The sequence below is a fragment of the Punica granatum genome, chromosome 1 (assembly GCF_007655135.1).
Source record: "Punica granatum isolate Tunisia-2019 chromosome 1, ASM765513v2, whole genome shotgun sequence".
Classification (NCBI taxonomy): domain Eukaryota; kingdom Viridiplantae; phylum Streptophyta; class Magnoliopsida; order Myrtales; family Lythraceae; genus Punica; species Punica granatum.
Genome location: NC_045127.1, coordinates 2,760,875 through 2,782,713, shown reverse-complemented (window position 1 = coordinate 2,782,713; position 21,839 = coordinate 2,760,875). Strand labels below are relative to the sequence as shown.

At 37.2% G+C, this 21,839-nt stretch overlaps 2 protein-coding genes and 1 pseudogene across 3 annotated transcripts; 1 reads left to right on the top strand and 2 right to left on the bottom strand.

The window, feature by feature from the left end:
• Positions 1–237: 237 nt before the first annotated feature.
• Positions 238–2,599, top strand: LOC116203954 (annotated as a pseudogene).
• A 70-nt stretch (positions 2,600–2,669) lies between these two features.
• Positions 2,670–7,346, bottom strand: LOC116203874 (BRCA1-associated RING domain protein 1). The gene is made up of 14 exons (XM_031535868.1): positions 6,993–7,346; positions 6,621–6,674; positions 6,454–6,524; positions 6,204–6,299; positions 6,010–6,090; positions 5,687–5,913; positions 5,001–5,303; positions 4,776–4,876; positions 4,509–4,695; positions 4,306–4,409; positions 4,114–4,210; positions 3,650–3,815; positions 3,293–3,411; positions 2,670–3,199 (listed from the first exon to the last, which is right to left on the bottom strand). The coding sequence occupies exons 1-14, from the start codon at positions 7,100–7,102 to the stop codon at positions 2,837–2,839; spliced, it is 2,079 nt and encodes a 692-aa protein (XP_031391728.1). The 5' UTR covers positions 7,103–7,346; the 3' UTR covers positions 2,670–2,836.
• Positions 7,347–10,378: 3,032 nt separating this feature from the next.
• Positions 10,379–14,402, bottom strand: LOC116192913 (exocyst complex component EXO84B-like). Of its 2 annotated transcripts, none has more exons than XM_031521618.1 (7): positions 14,038–14,402; positions 13,854–13,951; positions 12,979–13,735; positions 11,836–12,318; positions 11,509–11,694; positions 11,073–11,197; positions 10,379–10,933 (listed from the first exon to the last, which is right to left on the bottom strand). In XM_031521618.1, exons 1-7 carry the CDS (start codon positions 14,218–14,220, stop codon positions 10,516–10,518), a joined length of 2,250 nt encoding a protein of 749 aa, XP_031377478.1. In that variant the 5' UTR covers positions 14,221–14,402; the 3' UTR covers positions 10,379–10,515. The 2 variants fall into 2 exon arrangements, with proteins under 2 accessions (XP_031377478.1, XP_031377477.1); XM_031521617.1 differs by having other exon boundaries at positions 12,685–13,735; positions 14,038–14,401.
• Positions 14,403–21,839: the final 7,437 nt, after the last annotated feature.

The window sequence follows — 21,839 nt, the reverse complement described above, 5'->3', positions numbered from 1 at the left end:
ACATATGCAAGAATGATGCATTAAATTAATTTGGTGTTGTCGATATCTCTCGCATGACTAGACGGCTAGAACCTCAATCTCAAGAGGTTCCGTTTTTCCTTTTGGCCTTACAAGGTTTGATTCTCGATGATGTCAAGGGCTACGGTGCCTTGTGGTAATGTAACTCGGACTTTGGCCCCATATCTAAGACAGATAAAAGGCCATGGAAGGCGTGAAGTTCGAGAAGGCCGCCTTCCTCGTCTCCCCATACTAAATTTGGAACTGCTCTCAATCTCTCTCTCTCTCTCTCATAAACACAGACTGCATGATCATGGGGAAGGTAGAAGATCATCAGAAACTAAGCGAAGGAGGAGGAGATGGTTATGCCCAAGATGGTTCTGTCGATCTCAAGGGAATGCCAGTTCTAAGATCGAAAACTGGCCGATGGAGAGCTTGTTCCTTCATCGTCGGTTAGTATATACCGTATATACCCCGTATACTATGTTCGAACCAGATGGCTAGATGTTTTCCAGTATCTCAATTCACTAATGCTCTGAAAGTCTATGTGTATATATGCAGGGTATGAAGTGTTCGAGCGGATGGCATACTATGGCATAGCCTCGAACCTAGTGGTGTACCTGACAAAGAAGCTCCATGAAGGCACCGTGACATCTTCGAACAATGTCACAAACTGGGCCGGTACTGTTTGGATGACTCCCATCCTTGGTGCTTACATCGCCGACGCCCATCTTGGCCGGTACTGGACTTTCATCATCGCTTCCGCCATCTATCTCTTGGTAATTGACTGAACAATCTTTACTCCAAAAGCTCTTGTTTGGATCGTCAGCTGTGCTAAGAGTACAGAATGTTTATCGAAACTCTTCATAGATCTGATTCAATGTGTCTATGTGACTAAATCTTGAACAGGGAATGTCACTGTTAACATTAGCAGTGTCAGTCCCACAGCTGAGGCCCCCTTCATGTGGGCGTGGAATCAAGGAGGAGGAATGCGACAAGCACGCCTCATCCCTCCAAATCGGGATCTTCTACTGCGCCCTCTACGTAATAGCCATAGGGACAGGCGGGACAAAGCCCAACATCTCGACAATGGGCGCAGACCAGTTTGATGACTTTGAGCCCAAGGAAAGGACCCAGAAGCTCTCCTTCTTCAACTGGTGGATGTTCAGCATCTTCTTCGGGGCGCTCGTCTCCAACACTTTTTTGATCTACTTGCAGGACACCGTGGGGTTTGCCCTCGGGTACGGGCTCCCAACTCTCGGGCTCGCAGTTTCCATACTAGTTTTCCTAGTAGGAACCCGTCTCTACCGGCACAAGGTGCCTTCTGGAAGCCCTTTCACTCAGATGGCTCAGGTCCTGGTGGCTGCATTTAGGAAGTGGAAAGTTGAGGTACCGAACGACCCAAAGGAACTCCACGAGCTGTCCCTCGAGGACTACTCGAGCTCAGGCACTTTCCGGATTGATCACTCATCTTCGTTAAGGTACCTAACTTAATGAATGTATCATCCAGTCTTCGAAAGAAGTACCTACACTCTTCCTGCCATGACCCATTGTAATATGTTTTTCCGATTGCAGATTCCTAGACAAGGCTGCTGTCAAGATCGATTTGAGCTCGCCCTGGGTGCTGTGCCCGGTCACACAAGTCGAACAGACCAAGCAGATTGTCAAGATGCTCCCAGTACTGATGGTAACATTCATCCCGAGCGCAGTAGTAGCTCAAGTTGGCACGCTTTTCATCAAGCAGGGCACAACACTGGACCGAAGCATGGGCCCACACTTTGAGATCCCTCCAGCCTGCCTCACCGCATTCGTGACAATTTCATGCTGATAAGTGTCGTCCTGTACGACTGCTACTTTGTCCCGTTCATCAGGAAGTACACTGGAAACCCGAGGGGGATCGAGCTGCTCCAGAGGATGGGGACTGGCTTCTTGCTGCATATTATCATCATGGTGATAGCTTGCTTGGTCGACAAGAAACGTCTAACCGTTGCTCATGAGAACAACATTCTCCAAAAGAACCAAACAATCCCCCTCACCATCTTCATCCTCCTCCCCCAATTCGCCCTCATGGGTGTCGCTGAAACCTTTGTGGAGGTCGCCAAGCTCGAGTTCTTCTATGATCAAGCATCTGAAGGGATGAAGAGCCTGGGGACAGCATTCTACACCACCAGCCTTGGAATTGGTCACTTCCTGAGCAGCTTCCTCCTGAAGACAGTCGAGAGAATCACTGAGAAGAATGGGCACCGAGGTTGGATCCTAGACAACCTTAACATATCGCATGTGGACTACTATTATGCGTTCTTAGCCATTCTCGCCTCCCTCAACTTCCTCGTCTTTCTGCTGGTGGCAAAGTCGTTCACATACAATGCCGATGTATATGAGTCCACAGATTTAGCATTGGGACCATTCCCAAGCAAACCTTCATCAAAGGAAGGATCCAAAGAGTAGATCTCGAGCCAGTAAGCTCATCTGCAATGTTTTGCTTCACTAAATACCTCTGCAGCCCGTATGCTATGTGGTTGAAAAAGTGTGAGTGGTCAGAACAGAGTGATGAAATACAACTGAAAATTGGATCAATACCCTGTCATATACATTTGCTCCTCGTAGGCCCTCAGAATTCGGATATTAAGGTAAGGCTTAAAGCTGAACTGAAAGAAATAAGATCCAAAAACTCAAGCAATGGCACAAAGCCTACATACATTAGGAAGAAGTTCTTCGGTACAATTTTAGCACTTCAAAAATTGAAGATATTTATAAAAAAGGAAATACCAAACCTAATGTACATTACAAGGTGCAAGAACAAGAAACTGCCCTAACCCTAGCCTTCCTTTTCTCAATACTAAGCTGCAAACTGACTAGAGAGATCAACAAAAGGCAGCAGCTCACAAGCTGCAACCGATTCCAAGACCCACATATGGGTAACGACCTTGCAACCCGAAGACGTAGCTAACTCCTCTGCTTCATTGATTTTCTGCCAGTATATTGAGACTTCTTCTCCCAGCTGGATTCCCTCTGGCGGTTCAGGATTGAAAACGATGAGTTCTGTCGAAGCTTCCCTGTCATCACATGTCCCTATTAGTTCCTCTTTGCTCGTCAGAACCTCACCACCACCAGCACAGATCAAAATCCTGAGGTCTCTCGCAAAAGCTGGTATGAAGTTGCCTGCTAGATAGAACTTCAACCTGTCAAAGAGCTTGGGATCCTGTCATACAAGAAGCACATGAGAACTAAAAATACTCGGGACATTTTCCAAAAACAAATAAAGAGAGGCTATGATAACACAACTATATCATACATTATTAAGGGTCCTCAGTCTTCCGAGTTTTGGTCCGTTGGAGGAGCCATGATTATCACAGCCGACTTCATAAGGTTCCTCGTCCACTGGACACATAGCTTCCATGCAAGCCTTTATCCCTGCAGATCATATATCCCAAATTTGCCAAGCAAAAGAAAACCATTCCCGATGGGTTAGCTAAACTCAAAAGAGAATCACTAGAGAGACCACATGACTGAAGTGTTTTAGACCACTTTCAATCATCGAGAACCCACTAGCTAGCAGCAGAACTATTTGAATATCAAACTCGGGTTTTCTAGATAAAGACAGCTAAATAGAGGGATGATAGTGAGGAAAAAACATATAGTTGGGACTTACAATCAATCTTGAGTACCCATTTTCCATGCAGAATAGCCATGAGAACTTTGAATGTCCAAGTGCATGCACCCTTCTCATCTGTGGCTGCAACCACATGTGTTACCTCGGGGGACCATAACTTAGACACACTCACGCCGATCATCTTTGCAAACTTCAGCAAGAGTGACTGCATGAACAAGTTGAAAGATACATTTTACAAAGTTGATAAAAAGTTTCTTACCCAGGAAAAAAAACTAATGAAAGTGAATTTTGAGTTAATCTTTGTACACTAATACCAGAAAGAAACTGTATCTGCCTGCATACTTTTGAAGATATCTACGATGTCTGCAACTATTTTTCGGATTCATCTTCCTTTCAATCATCCCAAGTTTAAACAATGAAAATCCAATTAAAAGAAGAGAGAACAATATTTTGGCATATTGTAAGCTAGCATACGCAAACACACTGAATTCTTCTGAAGTAACCTTGTCTTCTGGAGAAAGAGAGGATCCACATAAAGCCCATGATTTTGCCTTGTTATAGGAGTCTTGCCAATTTTCGGGTTGCCGAGAATCTGACGTTCTGTATGCATGAACGGATAGATATCTAAGCATTAGAATAGACAGATAAAAGCACCATCAAAACTCAAGGATGAAGACAAATGGACAGAATCATACTTTTGGGGCAGGGCAGAAGATGCAAGTTTTGAATTACGTAGCTTCAACTTCTCATTTGGAAATTTGGCTGACGCATGGGCTGGGCATAGCATGAGAAAGTCCTCCTGTTAACCAACAAAGAAAAACAAGATTTAAAGATGAAGCTATCTGAAATTAATCCGAGAAAGAAAGAGTGCACATACAGGACAAAATTGTAAACTTACACAGTCCCACCGGCAACCTGAAACTTCAGCTGCGCAGGGAGCATGGTAGGTCATGCGACAAGATTTTACATAGCATCCCAAAGCAGCTCCCTTGAGCCCACATCTCACACACTTGAGTTTTGCTCCCCTTGCCACTTCCTTCTCTAGATTTTTTACTTTCTCGCCTTCAAAGTAAACTTGCGGAGCCCTATGAATCACAAGAATAAGTTAACCGTCTAGTTCGCAGCTGAAGTTCATTCACATTAAAAGCAATAAATATAAGCATACCACTCGATGCATTTCCTGTGAACATGCATAACATTTTGATTAGCCACCTGCTCGCCTTCCACTGGCTGCCCATTAACATAATGCAGCATTTCACCAGAAGCCTAGAACAAGAATTCCCTTAAGTTTCACGAAGAAGGTTATAAAACTAATGATAGTAGTAGAGACGGCAAACCAGATATTTTTCCCTAATTATAGTAGCTAAAAAGTAAGCAAAATTAAGGGTACCTCACTTGTAGTTGAGGCTGAACAAAATGCACAGAGATAGATATTCGGTGAGGATTTCTTCGTATCATCTGCTGACTGTGGAGAAGGTGAACAAGATTCTTGTCTGGACCCAGCCTTAACGCTAATATAGTTGTCAACCCCTGCAGCAGATCTCGAGTCGCCCTCCTTGTCCATTTTCTTCTGCCTCTTGCAATCTCTTACATGCCCAACAGTGTTTAGAATAGAGCCATCATCACTCTCAGTCCTTGGTCTGTTCCTGAAAACTGGCCCAGCTGATCTCGTTGCAGAATGTTTAACTGGTGTCTGCATGAAAGTAGCAAACTAGGTAAGGTTACAAAAGCAAAATCTCAAGACATTAAATCTATTTGATGGTAAAGATAACAGCGTTCATTACAAAACAAACAAGCATGAAGCAAGCTCACAAATTTTACTTCAGAGGTAGATATGGTCGATACCAACAGGAATAAAACACCAACTTAAGTATCTTAATTCAGGAGAAAAGAGCCAAGTGCGAACATAATCCTACATACTGTGTTTGATAAAATGAATTGCACATTTTGAATAGAACAGGATCGCGTTGCATATTATCGGGGAAAGTCATTTTGTAAATGAATCTATTCATAAGGTAAATGCCTTAGAAGATGCTTCAAGACAAACGGAAGATGGCATCTTCATAGAATTCTCACTTGATCACTGCCTTGGTCACTGCTCTCATCATCCAAACTCCTGGTACCGCTGCAAGGCGGGCTTCCCAGAGATGTATTCTCAACATGATTCATGTCTATCTCGACAGTTCTCCCACCCACTATCTCTTCAGCCCTCAAACGCCTCTGTGGAGAATTTGAATTTCCAAAACCAACGGATGTCATTATTTCCCCAGAAAACTTAGGAGGTTCTTTGCCCTCTCCATGTCCTGTCACAAGAAAATACCCAAGTTGTTATTTCATGAAAATCCTGTTCTCTATAACATGACTAGAAGAAGCCACTGAAGCCATACAACTCAGATTACCATCTCGAGCAATTTGAACTGGCTCTTTTGAATCTTCCCGATTAGCTGAAGTCATACAGCTGTCAGGAACACTCGCAGCACCTAAACAGCACACGTAAGCAGGAAGTTTGAATAGTGATTACCGATAGAAACTGCAAGAAAACATCAATGCCTTATTAAAAATAGCTTTCAAATGGAAGTTTAAGTAAATTTACCAATTGAAGAATTCCATGAGAGGCTGGCATGAAAAGTCATATCCATCCTTTTATATATGGCAACCATGTTTTCAATGTAAGGAGCCGGCCTAAGATCTGCAATCCCAACATCACAAGGAATGACGAAATTCCATAAGACAATATAACTAGTTTCCGTCAAAGAACAGAGCAACAACGAAGAACTAGTGAAATTTTCTCAGGTAAACTCCGAAAGTTTCCAACAGTATCCGAGTGAAATTCAAGCCCATACCGCATACGGAACAAAGTGTTTGACACTGAGGACATGGCAGCGGGAATTGAGCTGAATTCGGCAAGCAGCCCCTGCACGGATTGGATTAGATGATTCAGTCAATCAGGAAACACCGAAGAGAACAAGAGAATCCAACATCAAGTTCAATGTAAAAGAGAGGTACTCACTTGCAGACAATATGGTTGCAGGGAAGCAACGTGGGTCGATCAAAGAACCCGAGGCTGCAAGAGCAAGAAATGAAAGGAGTCGGTCAGACATCGGACGCAGTAAATAGCATAAACGAACAAATTAAGGAAGGTACACGCTCTGTTTTCCCACTCCTCTCAGTCATCAGCGAGCTCAGCACAATCAATCAAGTAAAATGAAAATCCAGTAACGAGCTCAGAAGGGCAGGCACGAAGACCATAGCCCACCGTTTAATCTGATTCAAGGTGGAATCTTTCAAGTAGAAATGGAGACGGGAGACTGAAAATGAGCAGAGAAGTCGAAGAGAAGGATCTGGGTTTTCACAGGAGCTTGAGAAACAAAGGAAGAAGTACCAGAGGGGGCACTTGAGCTCAAGACCCAGCTTCTGGAGATGGAGAACCCAGGGGTTCAGCGAGCTGATGGTCTTGCTCTGCCTGAAGGCTGACGCTGAACCCTCCATCATCAGACACTCTAACAGAAGAAGAGAAGCTCAAATGTCACAAGCAAAGCAAAGCAGGAAGCTCTCTCTCACTCTCTCTCTCTCTCCCCCCCTCGAAAGCTCTGATGTCAGGGGGTTCTGGATTCGTTCCTTCTTCTCCTGCTCTCCCTCAGTCTGTCTCTTAAGAGAGGGAGGGGAGGCGAGGGGTCTCGAATGGCGAGAGGCGGGAGACGCGGAGGGACGGGGTTGGTGGGAAAAGAACGTCTGGGCGCGCGGGCTTCGGAATTTGGATTCCTGTCACTGGCGGAAAAATGAATTCCATTCCCTGTTTGAACTGGAAAATGAAATGAAAGTGGGCGCCGCCAAAAAATTTCATGTAATTTTCACTTTTTTTAATTGTTTAAAGACTGCCCATATTATAGATGAAAAGTTATTAGAGTAAACTGACAATTTCGTCTCTGATTTACGCAAATTGCATCATCTGAATCCCTGAAAAAAATGTTACATCGAATTCGTCCCTGGTCGCATCGAATTCGTCCCTAGTAACATCAAGTTCGTCTCTCGTCACATCAAATTCGTTCCTGGCCATATCAAATTTGTCCCTAGACACATTAAATTCGTCCTTAGACACATCGAATTCGTCCCTGATAACATCAAGTTCGTCCATGGTTACATCAAGGTCGTCCCTGGGCACATTGAATTAATCCCTGGTCACATCAATTTGATCATCGGTAACATCAAATCCATCCCTCCGTCAAATCTATCGTTAACATTGGACGAAAAACATCGTATTCATCAATATCGTCCTTCTATGTAACTTTTCAATTTATTCCCTCTTTTTTTGTCCTCTCTTTTATTACTCCCTCTCGTCTCTGGTTCATAACATAAGGACATTTTTTATACATATCAATCTGAGTCTCTCATGGAGTATAACGGCAAAGGACCGTAGGATGGATTTGATGTTACCAAAGACCAAATTGATGTGACAGAAGACCGAATTGATGTGACCAGGGACGAATTCGATGTGCCCAATGACGAATTCGATGTGTCCATGGACAAACTTGATGTTACCATGGCCGAATTCGATGTGTCCATGAACGAATTTGATGTGGCCAGGGACGAATTTGATGTGATGAGGGACGAAAATGATGTTATCATGGATGAATTCGATATGACCAGGGACGACTTCGATGGGACCATGGACGAATTCGATGTAACATTTTTTTCAGGAACCCAGATGATGCAATTTGCGTAAGTCATGAACGAAATTACTAGTTTACTCAAAGTTATTAATAGTGTGTTTGGTTTTAGAGATGAGTTTAGTTTAGTTTAGTTTTGATTTTAATTGATTTGTAATGATTATAATGTTGAATTATGAGAAAAAATGTGAAAAAGTAATAAATAGTTGGAAAAAAAAGTAATAATTGTATTGTTGAATTGTGAAAAAAATAATGAATAATTGAGAAAATTTATTATTAAAAATTGAATTGAATGGTTAAAAATTGAAAAAAAATAAAAGTAATAATTGTATTATTGACTTTTATTGTGTAGTGAGTAGAGTTAAGGTTAGAGTTAAAATCTTAAAGTCAAATTGCAAAATCAAATGGACTAGTGATTCTATCTCGTCACGTGACGTGAGGAAGTACCAATAAAAATGCATTAAACTGGGGACTTAATGCTAATCACTCGAATAATTATTATAATTACTTTTCATTAAATGATTATTATTAGTTTTTTCTCACCGTGTCATTTAAGGTGTGATCGTCTAAAATTTTCTCATTATAAATAGACATCACATATCGTTACATTACCGTACATGTTAAGCAAATGATTTTTTATTTAGGAACAAAAATCTATAAATCAATAATTTGCGTTGGAAATGCTGAGAAAATCAAGTGCATCTCCCCGCGAAAGCGATAGTTTAACCGGAACCTGGTCCGTTTAGAAAATGAAATTCGGTTATAGACTTTATAAAAGAGGTTATGCAGTTCTACGAAATCCTTCTCGTGCAATCACTCTTGTTGACGTTATCGCTCGGTACTTTAAGGCATCCTCGTTAATAGTCTAGCCGAGCTAAAATTCAATCGGCTGCCGGAGTCTCGGAACACCGGTATGGATCTTGGATTCGAGATGATACCTTGTTTGGATTACAATAATGACGTTAATTGATGACAAAGAAAAGCTTCGTATAAACAGCAATGCAAAACGATGGCAGCAAATCTCTATCGCATTTAATCTCAGAGTTGGATCAATCCTTCCATACATGGAATTCGTGATTCGAAAACAAGTTAGCTCGCACCTGAAACTACGTACGTTGTCGAGCTTCGATGCCGTAACAATATCTACTCGAAGATCGAACCAACGGCTGCCGAGATTGACGATTCTCTCGGAAATGCACCTTCCCATTTAAAGGGAGCCCATTTGATTTTAAATTTTTTTTTAACTTCACTCCACTTATATTCAATTTAATAACATAATTATTATTTTTTATTTTTTTCTTCAATTTTTTTAACCATTCAATTCAATTTTTAATACTAAATTTTCTAAATTATTCATTACTTTTTCCATAATTCAACAACACAATTATTAGTTTCTCTCAACTATTCATTACATTTTCACACTTTTTTTCATAATTTAACAATACAATCATTATAAACTAATTAAAACTATAACTCAACTCAACTCAATTCTAAAATCAAATACAACATGATCATAGTTTCCCTCGAATGTTCAAGAATTTCATCCAAAAAAAAAACCGTAAATTATGAAAAATTAGAACGAAAAACCCCTCGTGGATTGTTGCTAAACGATGTCGGATGGAACACAGGTGTATGCTCCCCTAAAGGAAAGGGAAGTAACAATAATTATGCTATTGCTAACAAAAATTCTTGTAATCATGGGAAAAATTATAGAGCATGAATTAGAGGAAAAATGGTAAACGTGAAAATCGTTTGTCAAGTACACTTGTAAACATAAAAATGCCAGAAATGTTTTTTTTTTGGCAATAAATATTGTCGGTTTATATTAGACATACAGAATTGGATCATACAAATTTTGTGGACTAAAGATTAAGTTAATATGGACGAGTTCGCGCATTAAATTCAAGGTTGATTCAACACGTTTGTTCAAGCCTGCTCGAGGAATGTGACCTGCGCCCAAATAGGGATCAGTTCAGGTTTGACTCAATCCGACCTGAGCTCGTTAGGCTGAATAATAAATAATCGGAAGGACAGAGTAGGCCTCGATGAATCCAAATAAAATTTGGACTAAACTCTTCAGTGCAGTCGGATTAGACCGGGATGCCAAAACATCGGAAATTTTTTATTAAACTCGAAAATGAACCATCTGTCATGTGAAAATATTACTCCTAGACACAAACCGGCCTACAACTAACAATTCCTGCAGTTCTTGGTCTCTCACGGAGATCAATCCCATATTCAGTCAAGAAGAACTTCGTTTTCGCCTTGATCTTTGACAGCCGCCTCTCCTGTCAGCTCCGTATCAAATAACTCCCGACCAGGCATTCTCGAGCTCCCCTCGCCCCCGTGTATTCCCTCTTCACTGGGATGGTCAAGGTCACCAGCAGCGTCGGCTTCTGTGTCGGGCACATAGAAGGCATCAGCAGTTCTGATCACCAACGATGCATCTCTACCTCCTGCACATTCATCTGATCCGGTAGAATCTTCCCTAGAGCTTAAGCAATCATCTTGAACTGATTTGTGTTTAAAAGGTTCGATTTCTCCTTCGACAGCACCACCTGGTTCAGATCTAGACACCTCCTCTTCCTCTATCTGCAGCAGCTTCTCTATTGCTTCTCCGGCAGCAATTATAGCCCAATCATCTTCATTTGTGTCCCTGCCAAACCAATTCAAGAGAAGTTAAGAGAGGCTTGCTTTTAAAGGTTTTCTTAAAAACTAATTTTACAACTCATATTTCCCAATAAAAGAGCATTACTTTTATTTAGGAGTCGTCGTCGAGAAGTTTGAGTCATTACCTTTCAGGATCCAATCCAACAGAAAGAAAAGAAGATTCTCTGAGCTTCTCAAGTGCAAAGGGGTTCTCCGAGAAGTATTCTCCGTGCTTTGCAATTTCAACAAGAAATTGCACGTCCAAAATAAACTGTACAGAAGGATGAGACAAGAGATCAGCGGGATGAAATTACTGTCCGGCACCAATGAACGAATACTTTTTTTTGCCATTACTAAACCGAGACTATGGTTCATGTAATGTTACATACATACAGATTCAATCTAAATATAACAAGGAAACAAACAGATGGATTTTGTAAGTATCTGGCCTCCTAACATGGACTAAGATTAAAAGGGACAACAACGTATAGGAGGAATTGCACTGATGCAAGCATTTAGAATAAATGGAGACAACTGGTCTCATCTCAATTTCACAGAAAAGTTTGTCCGAGGAGCATATACCTGATCTTGAGTAGGTTCAAAATGTTGGAGAGTCAATTTCTCTTCATGAGGAGTTGAGATCACTTGATTGCCCGTAATCCAATCAAAGATGGCCTCTATCACATCCTTCAACAGCTCCCTCATCCAACTAACCTCAACTACCTCTTCAGCAAGTTCTCGGATTTTCCTGAGTTCCAAGAAGAACACCTGGTATTCACCATCATTAGAGCCAGTATGATAATTTCAAGGGAACATTGCTTGTTGGCATTTTCATTACACTTCAATAACTCAGTTCCTTCCTTCCACCATCAAACATGATTGATCACCATCATAGAAAGAAGAATGTACCTGCAAGGGAATTGATGGCCCCGCATCATGAGATACAACAGAATCACTTGGATCACCAGAGGAAGCTTTCGAACTAATTCTGCGGCGGTTCTGGTTGGACATTATTCTACTTATGTACTGCTGGCAGAAGCAGGATCTAACTCTACCGAGTGCCTCTTGAATAGACAAGAAAGAATTATCAAGCACATCGTGCTCATCCATGTTTGAGCTATCTCTCTGGCTCTTGCAATTTAAGATGCTTCTAATAATTCTTGAGAACAAACACTCCAGCGTTAACAAATTGAATAGAATGGAGATATGATTCATCAGTGTTTCCATAGAACTGACTGTACGATCATCTTTCCCTCTGTCAAGATGGCCTGTGTCACCATTTATAACCTTTTCAGTAGATGATATATATTCCATGAAAAGATCGGTTAGGCATTTGATTGTAGAACTTTCCATTTCATGGGCAGCTAAAGGTGAAACATCTTGAGCAATAGCCTGAAAAGGGAGACATAAGATGAAACACTCAGGACAAGAACGAACTTTAAAGAACGAGTCTGCAAGGCGAAATCTCGCACCTGAGACTGGATCACTCAATATTACAAATCTCAATACTGGCTCATGTGCCATGCTGTATACGATATGATAGATATGGCGTAAAACAATTTGACTGCCTGAGAATTTTAAGTTTTGTTCTCTACCCTAAACAAATAACAAATCAAATTAGCTGGTGCCTCACTGTAAGTATAACTTCACATCACGGGTCAATCAATTAGTGTCATTACGCATAGTCTGCTCAGTTTAATCTTATGTGGCTGTAAACTTTTCAATTCTTGAAATAATAACAAAGGCGACACAGTGCACCTGTAACAGGGTCATCAACTTCCGACCACTGTTAGTGAGCAAGCAATACTCTGTTCGATCACTGACAAACACGGACGTACAGCTCTCTACCAATATTCCGGACACAAGATATTTGCCCAAAATCCAAGAATCACTTGCTGTGAAGATGGCAACCACTTTCTTAAAATGCTCTATATATGTATCCAAAGCCTCCTCCATGCAGGGATGTATTTGCTGGATTAAGTATGGCGTCAATACTAATTTTTGAGCTTCTAATAGGGAGCAAAATGAAACGGCAAACTGCAGAGACTGTACCACAGTGCACAGCCCCCCACTTAATTCTGAGATTGACCTGATGTATGCACCAAAACTAGAAGTAAACGCTTCAGTTTCCTTCTGGGCCCATTGGATGAGTTCTGAAGTATACGGGGAAGTTTCTCCGTGCAGCATCACAAAGCTCCTTGCTGCTTGAGAAATCATCGAAAACACAAACTTTGAGAGCTCTCTTATGTATACTCCCCAAGGAAATGACTTCAAACTCCGTAAACTATGAATTCCAGCTTCTATACGAAAGTTGTAATACTTCAGCAATAAATCTGTAGCGAGATGGCCATTGCCGAGCCTACAAATGCGAGAAAGTGCCTGCTGAAGCTCTGCTGCAGCTGTTCGTGGGTTCTCAGCCACCACTCTGAGCTTCAGCATGAGTACGCTCGTCCCCTCAACGATTACTGAATTATACAACTTCAAAGAACCGGCTGATGAACCTTTTCTGCGCTGCAGCCTCTCAAGATTTTCATCTTCTATTTCTACAATATCAAGAGCTTCATCGAATCTGTTTTCAGATAAGAGCGTGTCAAGAGTCTCCGAGACATAATTGATATGAGCCTTGAGTTTGCTTGGTGAGTTTAGTTCATCAGATACTGAATCTTCAATAACTGATTCCTCAGCCTCCTCGACTATCAGCTTCACGTATATGCCATCAACAAGTTCCTTTACAAATTTCTTTTGATTCGAAACGTGATTCTTAAGCTTCATGAGTTCATTTTCTATCCCTTCCACTTCCTCAAATATCCTGCAAAGGTCAGAACCAGAGGTTTCCAAGAGTCATTCAACAGCAGAGATTTCGCCATAGCTCACCCATCCTCGGACAACCACCAGGAAAATGGAAAGGCTGCCTTGGAGAATTTTACCTTACAAATGCTGAGTAATTAGCAAAGATGTTCTCCTGGAACTCCTCATCTGACGCCGCCTTCAGCTCAAGCAGCTCCGAGCAGAGATGCTTGATCCCCTAATTTGACAGAAAAGAGAAAGCAACTTCAGTTCCGGCGTTGAACTCGACGCTAAATGTTGATTTTGGCACGGATAGAATGGAACCGTGGCGGTCATGGACTGGAGGTCGGAGTCATCCGCCCCGTCGTAGTCGTCATCGTCATCTCCGATGTCGAGGGGGTCGCTGGAGAGGGAGGATATGACGGAGCTGGCGTCGGAGAGGGCGGAAGCATCCATATCCTGGTGATCTCTGAACTTGAACCTGGTGGTGGAGCTCGAGGACTCCATCCTTCCCGCGACTGAATCTGGGAATCGGTAGCATTGGAGATGGAACCGGAAGGAATAAGGAAGAAGGCAGTGCTTGGATTTCTCTGTCGTCGTCTAGCGCCATTGTCGATTGAAAGCTTTGATCTCTTCGCTGAAGAAGAAGAAGAAGACGACGACCGGACGCAGGAGCTCGTGGACACTTTTTTTTTTAATTATATTTATATATTTAGTTTAATTTATTGTTATTTTTATTTAATTGCATTGTTCCCGCCTTGAATGTTTAATTTACATTAAACATAGGATAGATGATTCATCATAGGACGGATATTCGCAACTGGATAATAGTTTCTCGGTTTTCTATTTCTATCGAGACCTTAGTGAAACAAATTACCGAGCTTATTGTAATTTGAATACTTTTGTCTTTTACAGGAAATATCAAAATGTGACCGGTATGTGCATGAAAATTAATTGTTTAACATTGCATATTAAATTCTATAACAATATATATAACTGGAGTATAATTACGCGTACGCTATCATACGCGTGTCTGAATCGTGTTTTGACAACAAAAAATTATATATATGGCAAGTGAACTATGATGCCAAATATTATTATATATAGCAAGTGAACTGCAATATCAAATACATCCATCAACCTTCTCTTTTTTAGCTTAGAATACAATATTAACCGTTCAATGTATATAAAGAGCCCTCGTCTCTTGTATCAACACATTCGAATATGCCTTTCACAAAAATCCCAACTAATCTCTTATCTTCCCCATTAGAAGGAAAAAAGAATGAATAATAATAATAAATTTATATATTCTCTCTTTATCTATGCCATTTCTTTTACCTTCAATCCATGGAAGCCGATATTAGCTTCAATTGGAGGCTTTGGAGCTAATTAAAAATTATTTTTCCCTTGAGGTAACCCCACACTAACCTTTTTTCTTCTTCTTTTTTTACCATCTCCATTCCATAAATATACTTAAGTTGCGATTTCTAAATTATTTAGATGATGCTATTTTCTTTCCTTCTCTTTTTTTTTGTTGTTTTTTTGCTAGCATTATATATTGTAATATATATCAATGTTATCTGCATATTATTGTCTCGGGTGAAGATAAATTTGCATTTTGTTTTCCACATCTTTTGATTCGGGTTTTTCTATATGTGAAGACATTCCATATTTGTCTCTCCTTAACTCGAACCATTTTTTTTTAAATCTTATTATTGTTTACTATGTGGATATTAACACATAAATAAACATGTTACGTTTGCAGGACAGCTGGCTGACGATTGCAACGAATCGTACATATAGAGATCGAATTCTATTCTTCATACATAGATACATTCCTATATAATTGGATGCAACAAACTCAATTGCTTCATAGTTCATAGAAATGTAATACGAAAGATTTCCCGCAGATATATATTCCATCGCCACTCTTGATGCTCTTTGCATTCGAGACGGACATTCATATGACGGCTATAGCTATAGAACATATAGGATAAGCGATTGGGAATATAGCAAGGCCATCCCATGGCGGTGGCCATTGTTCCGCGACGAGAGAGAGAATATCGGTTCCGCTTGAGGATTGTTTTTGGTCTGGAAAGGTACATACAAAACCGTTTGTCCATGCCAAAAACAATTCTCGAGCGAAACATGTATGTTGCGTTTGGTTTCATAGTAGGATTTTAAAATCAGATTTTGATTTTGAAAAAAAGTTGTTTAAATGGGACTCATCCTTTGACTTTGTATGAGTTATATTATTTTGTTGTGAAAAAAAAGTGGTATAAATGGGGTCCACTCTTTGACTTTGTATGAGTTATTTTGTTTTGTAGTGGGTAGAGTTAAGTTAGAATTGTGATTTTAAAATTGCATCCACAAACCAAACAAGGCGTACTCTCCCTTTTACTAAATCATATCAATATAGAAATATTTATTAGAACTTCGCTTACAATGTAATAATAAAACATGCGATCATCGAGATACGATTTCTTCTTTTAAATTTGCAAATGTTGATTTTCGTTCCTTGCTCTTTCTATCACTAATTAATCCAAACATGCACGAAGCTCTAATAAGTCATCCGGAGGAATGTGCTTACCTAACGTTATTGTTTCATTCCTTGCTCTTAAAAACATTGATCAATCAAAACGTTAGTTTAAAAAGGAAAAAAAAAAAGAATCAATCAAAACGTGCTCGAATAGAATTACTCTTAAATTCTTCAGATTTCTATTTCCATCTAGACATTATAATAAAAGAATTACCCTTATACTTGAAAGCATTTTGTCTTTCGCGGGAATTATAAAAAAAATCACTAATATTGTGCATGAGAATCAATTATTTAATCCTGTATCATCATTTAATAATTGCATAAAATATGACTGATCGGAGAAGTTTACCAGGCTGTTGGAATTGACATAAAGAACCGCGATTGAGTTACCGAAACTTTCTGGTCGAATCATGATGATTATGCTGATATATGCATCACCATCTTAAATTCTTGTTAATTTTCTTTAATAATACGCATCTACATATACGATTAAGAAATAAATAATTTTGATTAATCATACGATCATACATTAAACTAAAACTCTTGTTTGCCATAGTCTTAACCTAAACTAGACATGTGTCCCTTCTTTTTCATTTTCATTATTCTTACTTTTCTTTCCTTCCTTTTTAAGTTTACCCACAAATTTTAATAGTTTCTCATTTTCATCCCTTCTTTTGATTTCTTCTTACATCCTCCAAAAGTAATGTCAAAATGAACATGTCTTAACTATCTATACATTAATTAACTAAAACAAGTTAAATCCTACAAAAGTGAAGTAAAGTACTATTTTAATGTTCATGCATAATTTTTTTCTCAAAATGAGACCATGCGCAACTTTTTTCTCTATTAATTTATGAACGAATAATGATAAAAAGTGTGCTATTGGAGTATTTCTCTATTATGATGTCTCTGTTTCTCCCTAATTCTTTCGTCTATCTTTCCCTTTTTAAGAAAAAAATTATTATTATTAAATCAATCATTCTCTCTCTCTCACACATATATATTTTAAAAAATGTCACGACTCACAAATAATAAATTTGTGATTGCAACTAATCAATCTCAAAAAATTAATATATATGGTATAATAAAATGAGTTAATTTCATTTAATTATTTCTAAACTCAAGTATCCACATATATTTTAACTGACATGGAATTAAATTTTATTCGTAGATTTCATTTGGTACTTTATATGACAATATAGGTGTTTAGCAACAACATTATAGTAAAGTATTATAATTTAAGAAGTGACGACATAAATATATAAATGCTATACTTAATATAAGCATATAAATATTATACTTAATATAAACAAGTATATTTGTGACTAAAAGATATCTAAAATTGTAATAGCACTACTATATAATAAAATTAAAAGGAGTATAGGTACATAATTTCCTTTATTCTCTTCTTTCCCCCTTCTTTTATCTCGATTATTTTATTTTAATTCTTTTAACTCTCTGTTTTACCCTTTTAAATATGCTATACAATATAAATCATAATTAATATAAAACTATGTTGGATAGTTTTTTAATCACCTAATGCTTGAAAAATATATTTTATCTTTCTTACTATACATTAATTCGGTCCATCTTAATCTCAATGAACTATGTCACTTCATGGACCTTCCCTTCAAATGTCTGCTTTATTAAAATTTTCTTCTAATCTCTATGACTAACTACTGTATTAGTTTGTCGCATCTTTTCTTCTAATCTTGCGATTTTTATATAAATACATTCTTCATTTTTCTCTCCCTTACATGTAAAAACTATTTCATTATAAATTTTAATTTTTCATATAAACTTTTGAATTTTCATACTTATCTTATGATATTACGTAATTAAAATTATCATTTATTTTTCTTCCTCATTCATATATATGCATAAAATTGAAACAATTTCGAAATTAGAGTTTTCAATCAGTTTTAAAATAAGTCACGTTATATTATGAAAATTAGAGTATTCAATAAATTTTGATATTAATAATATATGTTCACATACTTCAATCTTATAAAAGTTAATGTGACAAAAATAATTTTTAGAGACCCGCAGCATAGCACGGGCCTCCCTCCTAGTAAAGGAATGATTAGAGGTATAAGTATTGCTAAAGTTTGAATTTCAGTGTAACCCAAAAAAGAAGTTTGAATTTGAGTCCTCGATGAATAATTTTGGGTCATAAAATGCATTGTCAATTATACACATAGTTAAACCGGCTATTTTCAGCTATATTCGTTGACCGGATGATGCTAAGAATATAATGGAAACTGACTGATTTGGACTAGACGTGTATAGAGGATTAAACATTTTAGGACCGATGTAACCAAATTTATTCATTTAGGATTGAAATTCAAATCTATATGTAATATATAATGGCTGGAACACTTCGTCGGGTTCCACCATATGGCATTGAAGCCTTCTCTTATGCTTGACACGTGGCATTTGAGGCTTTCATATCCTTGACACATTGCTCTACCAGGTTCTATCATGTGTCAACCTTCGCTATGTGTCAACTACGTGGCATCCAAGACTTCTCATATTCTCGACACATTGGCATATTAACAAATTACAGTTAAACACTCTTGATATATTGACATATTGAAATTACAAATTAAATTACTAAAAGATTATTTTAGAAAAAATAATAAATTACTAATATTATATACAATTGTGAAATTTTATTTTTTTACACATAGATATATTAATATATTAGAATATATTATGAAAAATAATAAATTACTAATATTAAAAATAATACATAATTTTTAAAATTTACAAAATGAATTACAAATTAAACTCTTGACACAATGACATAATGATGTGTGAGTATAAAAAATAATAAATTACTAATATTTAAAAAATAATATGTAATTTTTGTAATTTACAAATGAATTACTAATTAAGCTTGACACATTGACATTTTAATGTGAAAGATAATAAACTACATAGAGTAAAATTTTCAATTCGAATTACACAAATTTTTATTCTTGTAGAATTACAGCATTGTACATGGGAATATCAATTTTAATACAAATATGTTTGAATAAACTAAATTAAATGAAAAACTACTTTAACCGATTTTAATATTCAAATTGGTAGAATTACAGTGTTGTAATTCTAATTATTAAATAAATTGGTTGAATTACACCGGATTATTATTGTTATTATAGAATATTGTTGTTCTTAAAGTCAATTTAATATATATATATATATATATATAATAGAATGGAATATAACAAACCAATTAAGAAGGCAACTAAAAATTGTATAAGATAATATACGTGGTGGTAACTTATAATAATTATAGATATAATGATTACATTTAATAGTATTTACTGAAATAGATAAATGAAAGAATATTAAAGGGGGGGCGGATGTCCCTATATATTGGTTTTCAATTAACACAATTTCTCATCTGTTTTAAGAAAGTGGGTTTGTAAAGAGCAGGTACGTATAGCAATTGAAAGCATTTGTATACATACAATTACATTTCATTCAATTTTATCTGATCAATTTTTAAATTTATAAGCGACAACTATGAAATAGTTTATATTGCGTTTGGTAACAAAGTTAACTTTGATTTAATGTAATTTCATTTAATTTTATTTGATCAATATCTAAATTTATATGCGTCAACTATGAAATAGTTTACATTGCGCTTAGTAACAAAGTTAAGTTTGATTTAATTTAATTTAGTTTGATTTGAGGAGATGAAAACAAAAATAGTTGGAAAAAATATGTGAGAGAATTTGAAGAATAAGATAAAAAAAGTAATTATTGCGTTATTGAATAGAGGAATAAATGTTGAATAATTGAGATAATTTAGTATTAAATTTTTTTCGGGTGAGTAATAAAATTCATTAAAAATCAAGAAATATTTATAATATGGAGATCACTCACCCAAGCGGTTCATCAAACAAACAACAACTCATCCCCAAAGGGATACAACTGAGGCGTTTGGTTTCAGAGTTAAAATAACTTTGATTTTGATTGTGGAAAAGGACAAATGTTGTATAGTGTGTTAAGTTAAAGTTAAAGTTGACTTGAAAAATGTGTATTTTTGTTGTGTAGTGGGTTGAGTTAAAGTTAAAGTTAAAGTTTTTGTGATTGTAACCCTGAAAACAAACGGGCCGATTCATATAACTCACTTTCCACTACCCCCATTCAGTTAGCTAAACATTCAGCATAGACATAATGTACAAGTTTCAAAGAAATGTTGGCAAGAACCAAAACTCGCTCTTTTACCTCAACAATAATTGGTTATACGAAAGCTGATATAGACATGGCCTCCTTCTCGTAGATTCTTGCATTTCGTTCACGCCATATCCAATATATATAATGCATTAGAGAAGTTTCAAATATATTATGTCAAGTTTCGTGCCTTTGATGGATGACATCCATTGCAACTCTGAATGCCAATCGAGGTGAGGTCTTTGTACTCCAATTCGAGCTAGTAGACTTCTTCATATTGCTTGTGTACCGGGGAAGATAAAGAACAGATGATCGCGAGACTCCAAAAGTATTAAAAAATTAATTAATAATAGATAAGAAAAAGTATGAGAGAGAATTTGAAAAAAAATATTAAAATTAGTAATAATTATGTTGTTGAATTAGGGGAAAAATAAAGTAAAGTTAAGTTAAATTAAGTTATTTTTTTGTTATCAAACAAAGTTTCAATTTTTAAAATTTCCCCACTTATATTTCCTCATCCAAGGATAAAAAATATTATTCTAATTGTTTATCCACTATTTTCATGTATTGATCTCAACTATGATATTCAAATTACTAATTGTTTTATTTTTATTAATTAATTGATTTCTGAATTGTGTAGTCCAACGAGAAATGAAGAATGCGCTTTCTTATATTTCTCATCCAATTGTAAGAAATATATTTGACCTTATTTTTTTATCCGCATAATTTATGTATTGATTTGAACTATCCATAATATAATTTACCAATTTTTACCAATAATAATATGTTTATTGTTTGAATCGACCGGTCTACATGACATGGGATCTGTTGAGCAATATTCCGGTATAGCTTTAAACGAGGAGCAGACGGAGGAAATTCTCGATCGCCTATAAGATTTTTTTTTTATTCAGTGGCATTTTAAGACATATTACTGTGGACTCCATCATTCAGTAATTCTTTCTTGGAGCCATGACATTATACTATCCATATATGTATAAAATCATATCCCAACAATAAATAGGGGTAGAGAGGTGATTTCTAATGTGCCTCAATTAGGGGGAAAAAAGAAGAGAAAAAAACTTATCTCTTCTATCTTCCATGCACGCCCTTTCTATCACCTCAATAATCCATGAGAGCCGATATATATAAGCTTCAATGGAGCTAATTAAAAGTTCTCTCTTTAGGTAATAATAAATCCCACTCTAACTTTTCTTTTATTTGTTATTTTCATCCCTCTCCAAAATTTAGTTGAGTTGTGATTTCTCAATTAGATGATGCTATTTTTTTTTCTTTTCTTTTTGCTGAAAGTTTATATTGTAATATCAATTTTGTCTTTTTTTCTTTGTGAAGTTAAATTTGCATTTTTTTCCCGGCATATTTCGATTCGGATTTTTCTATACAT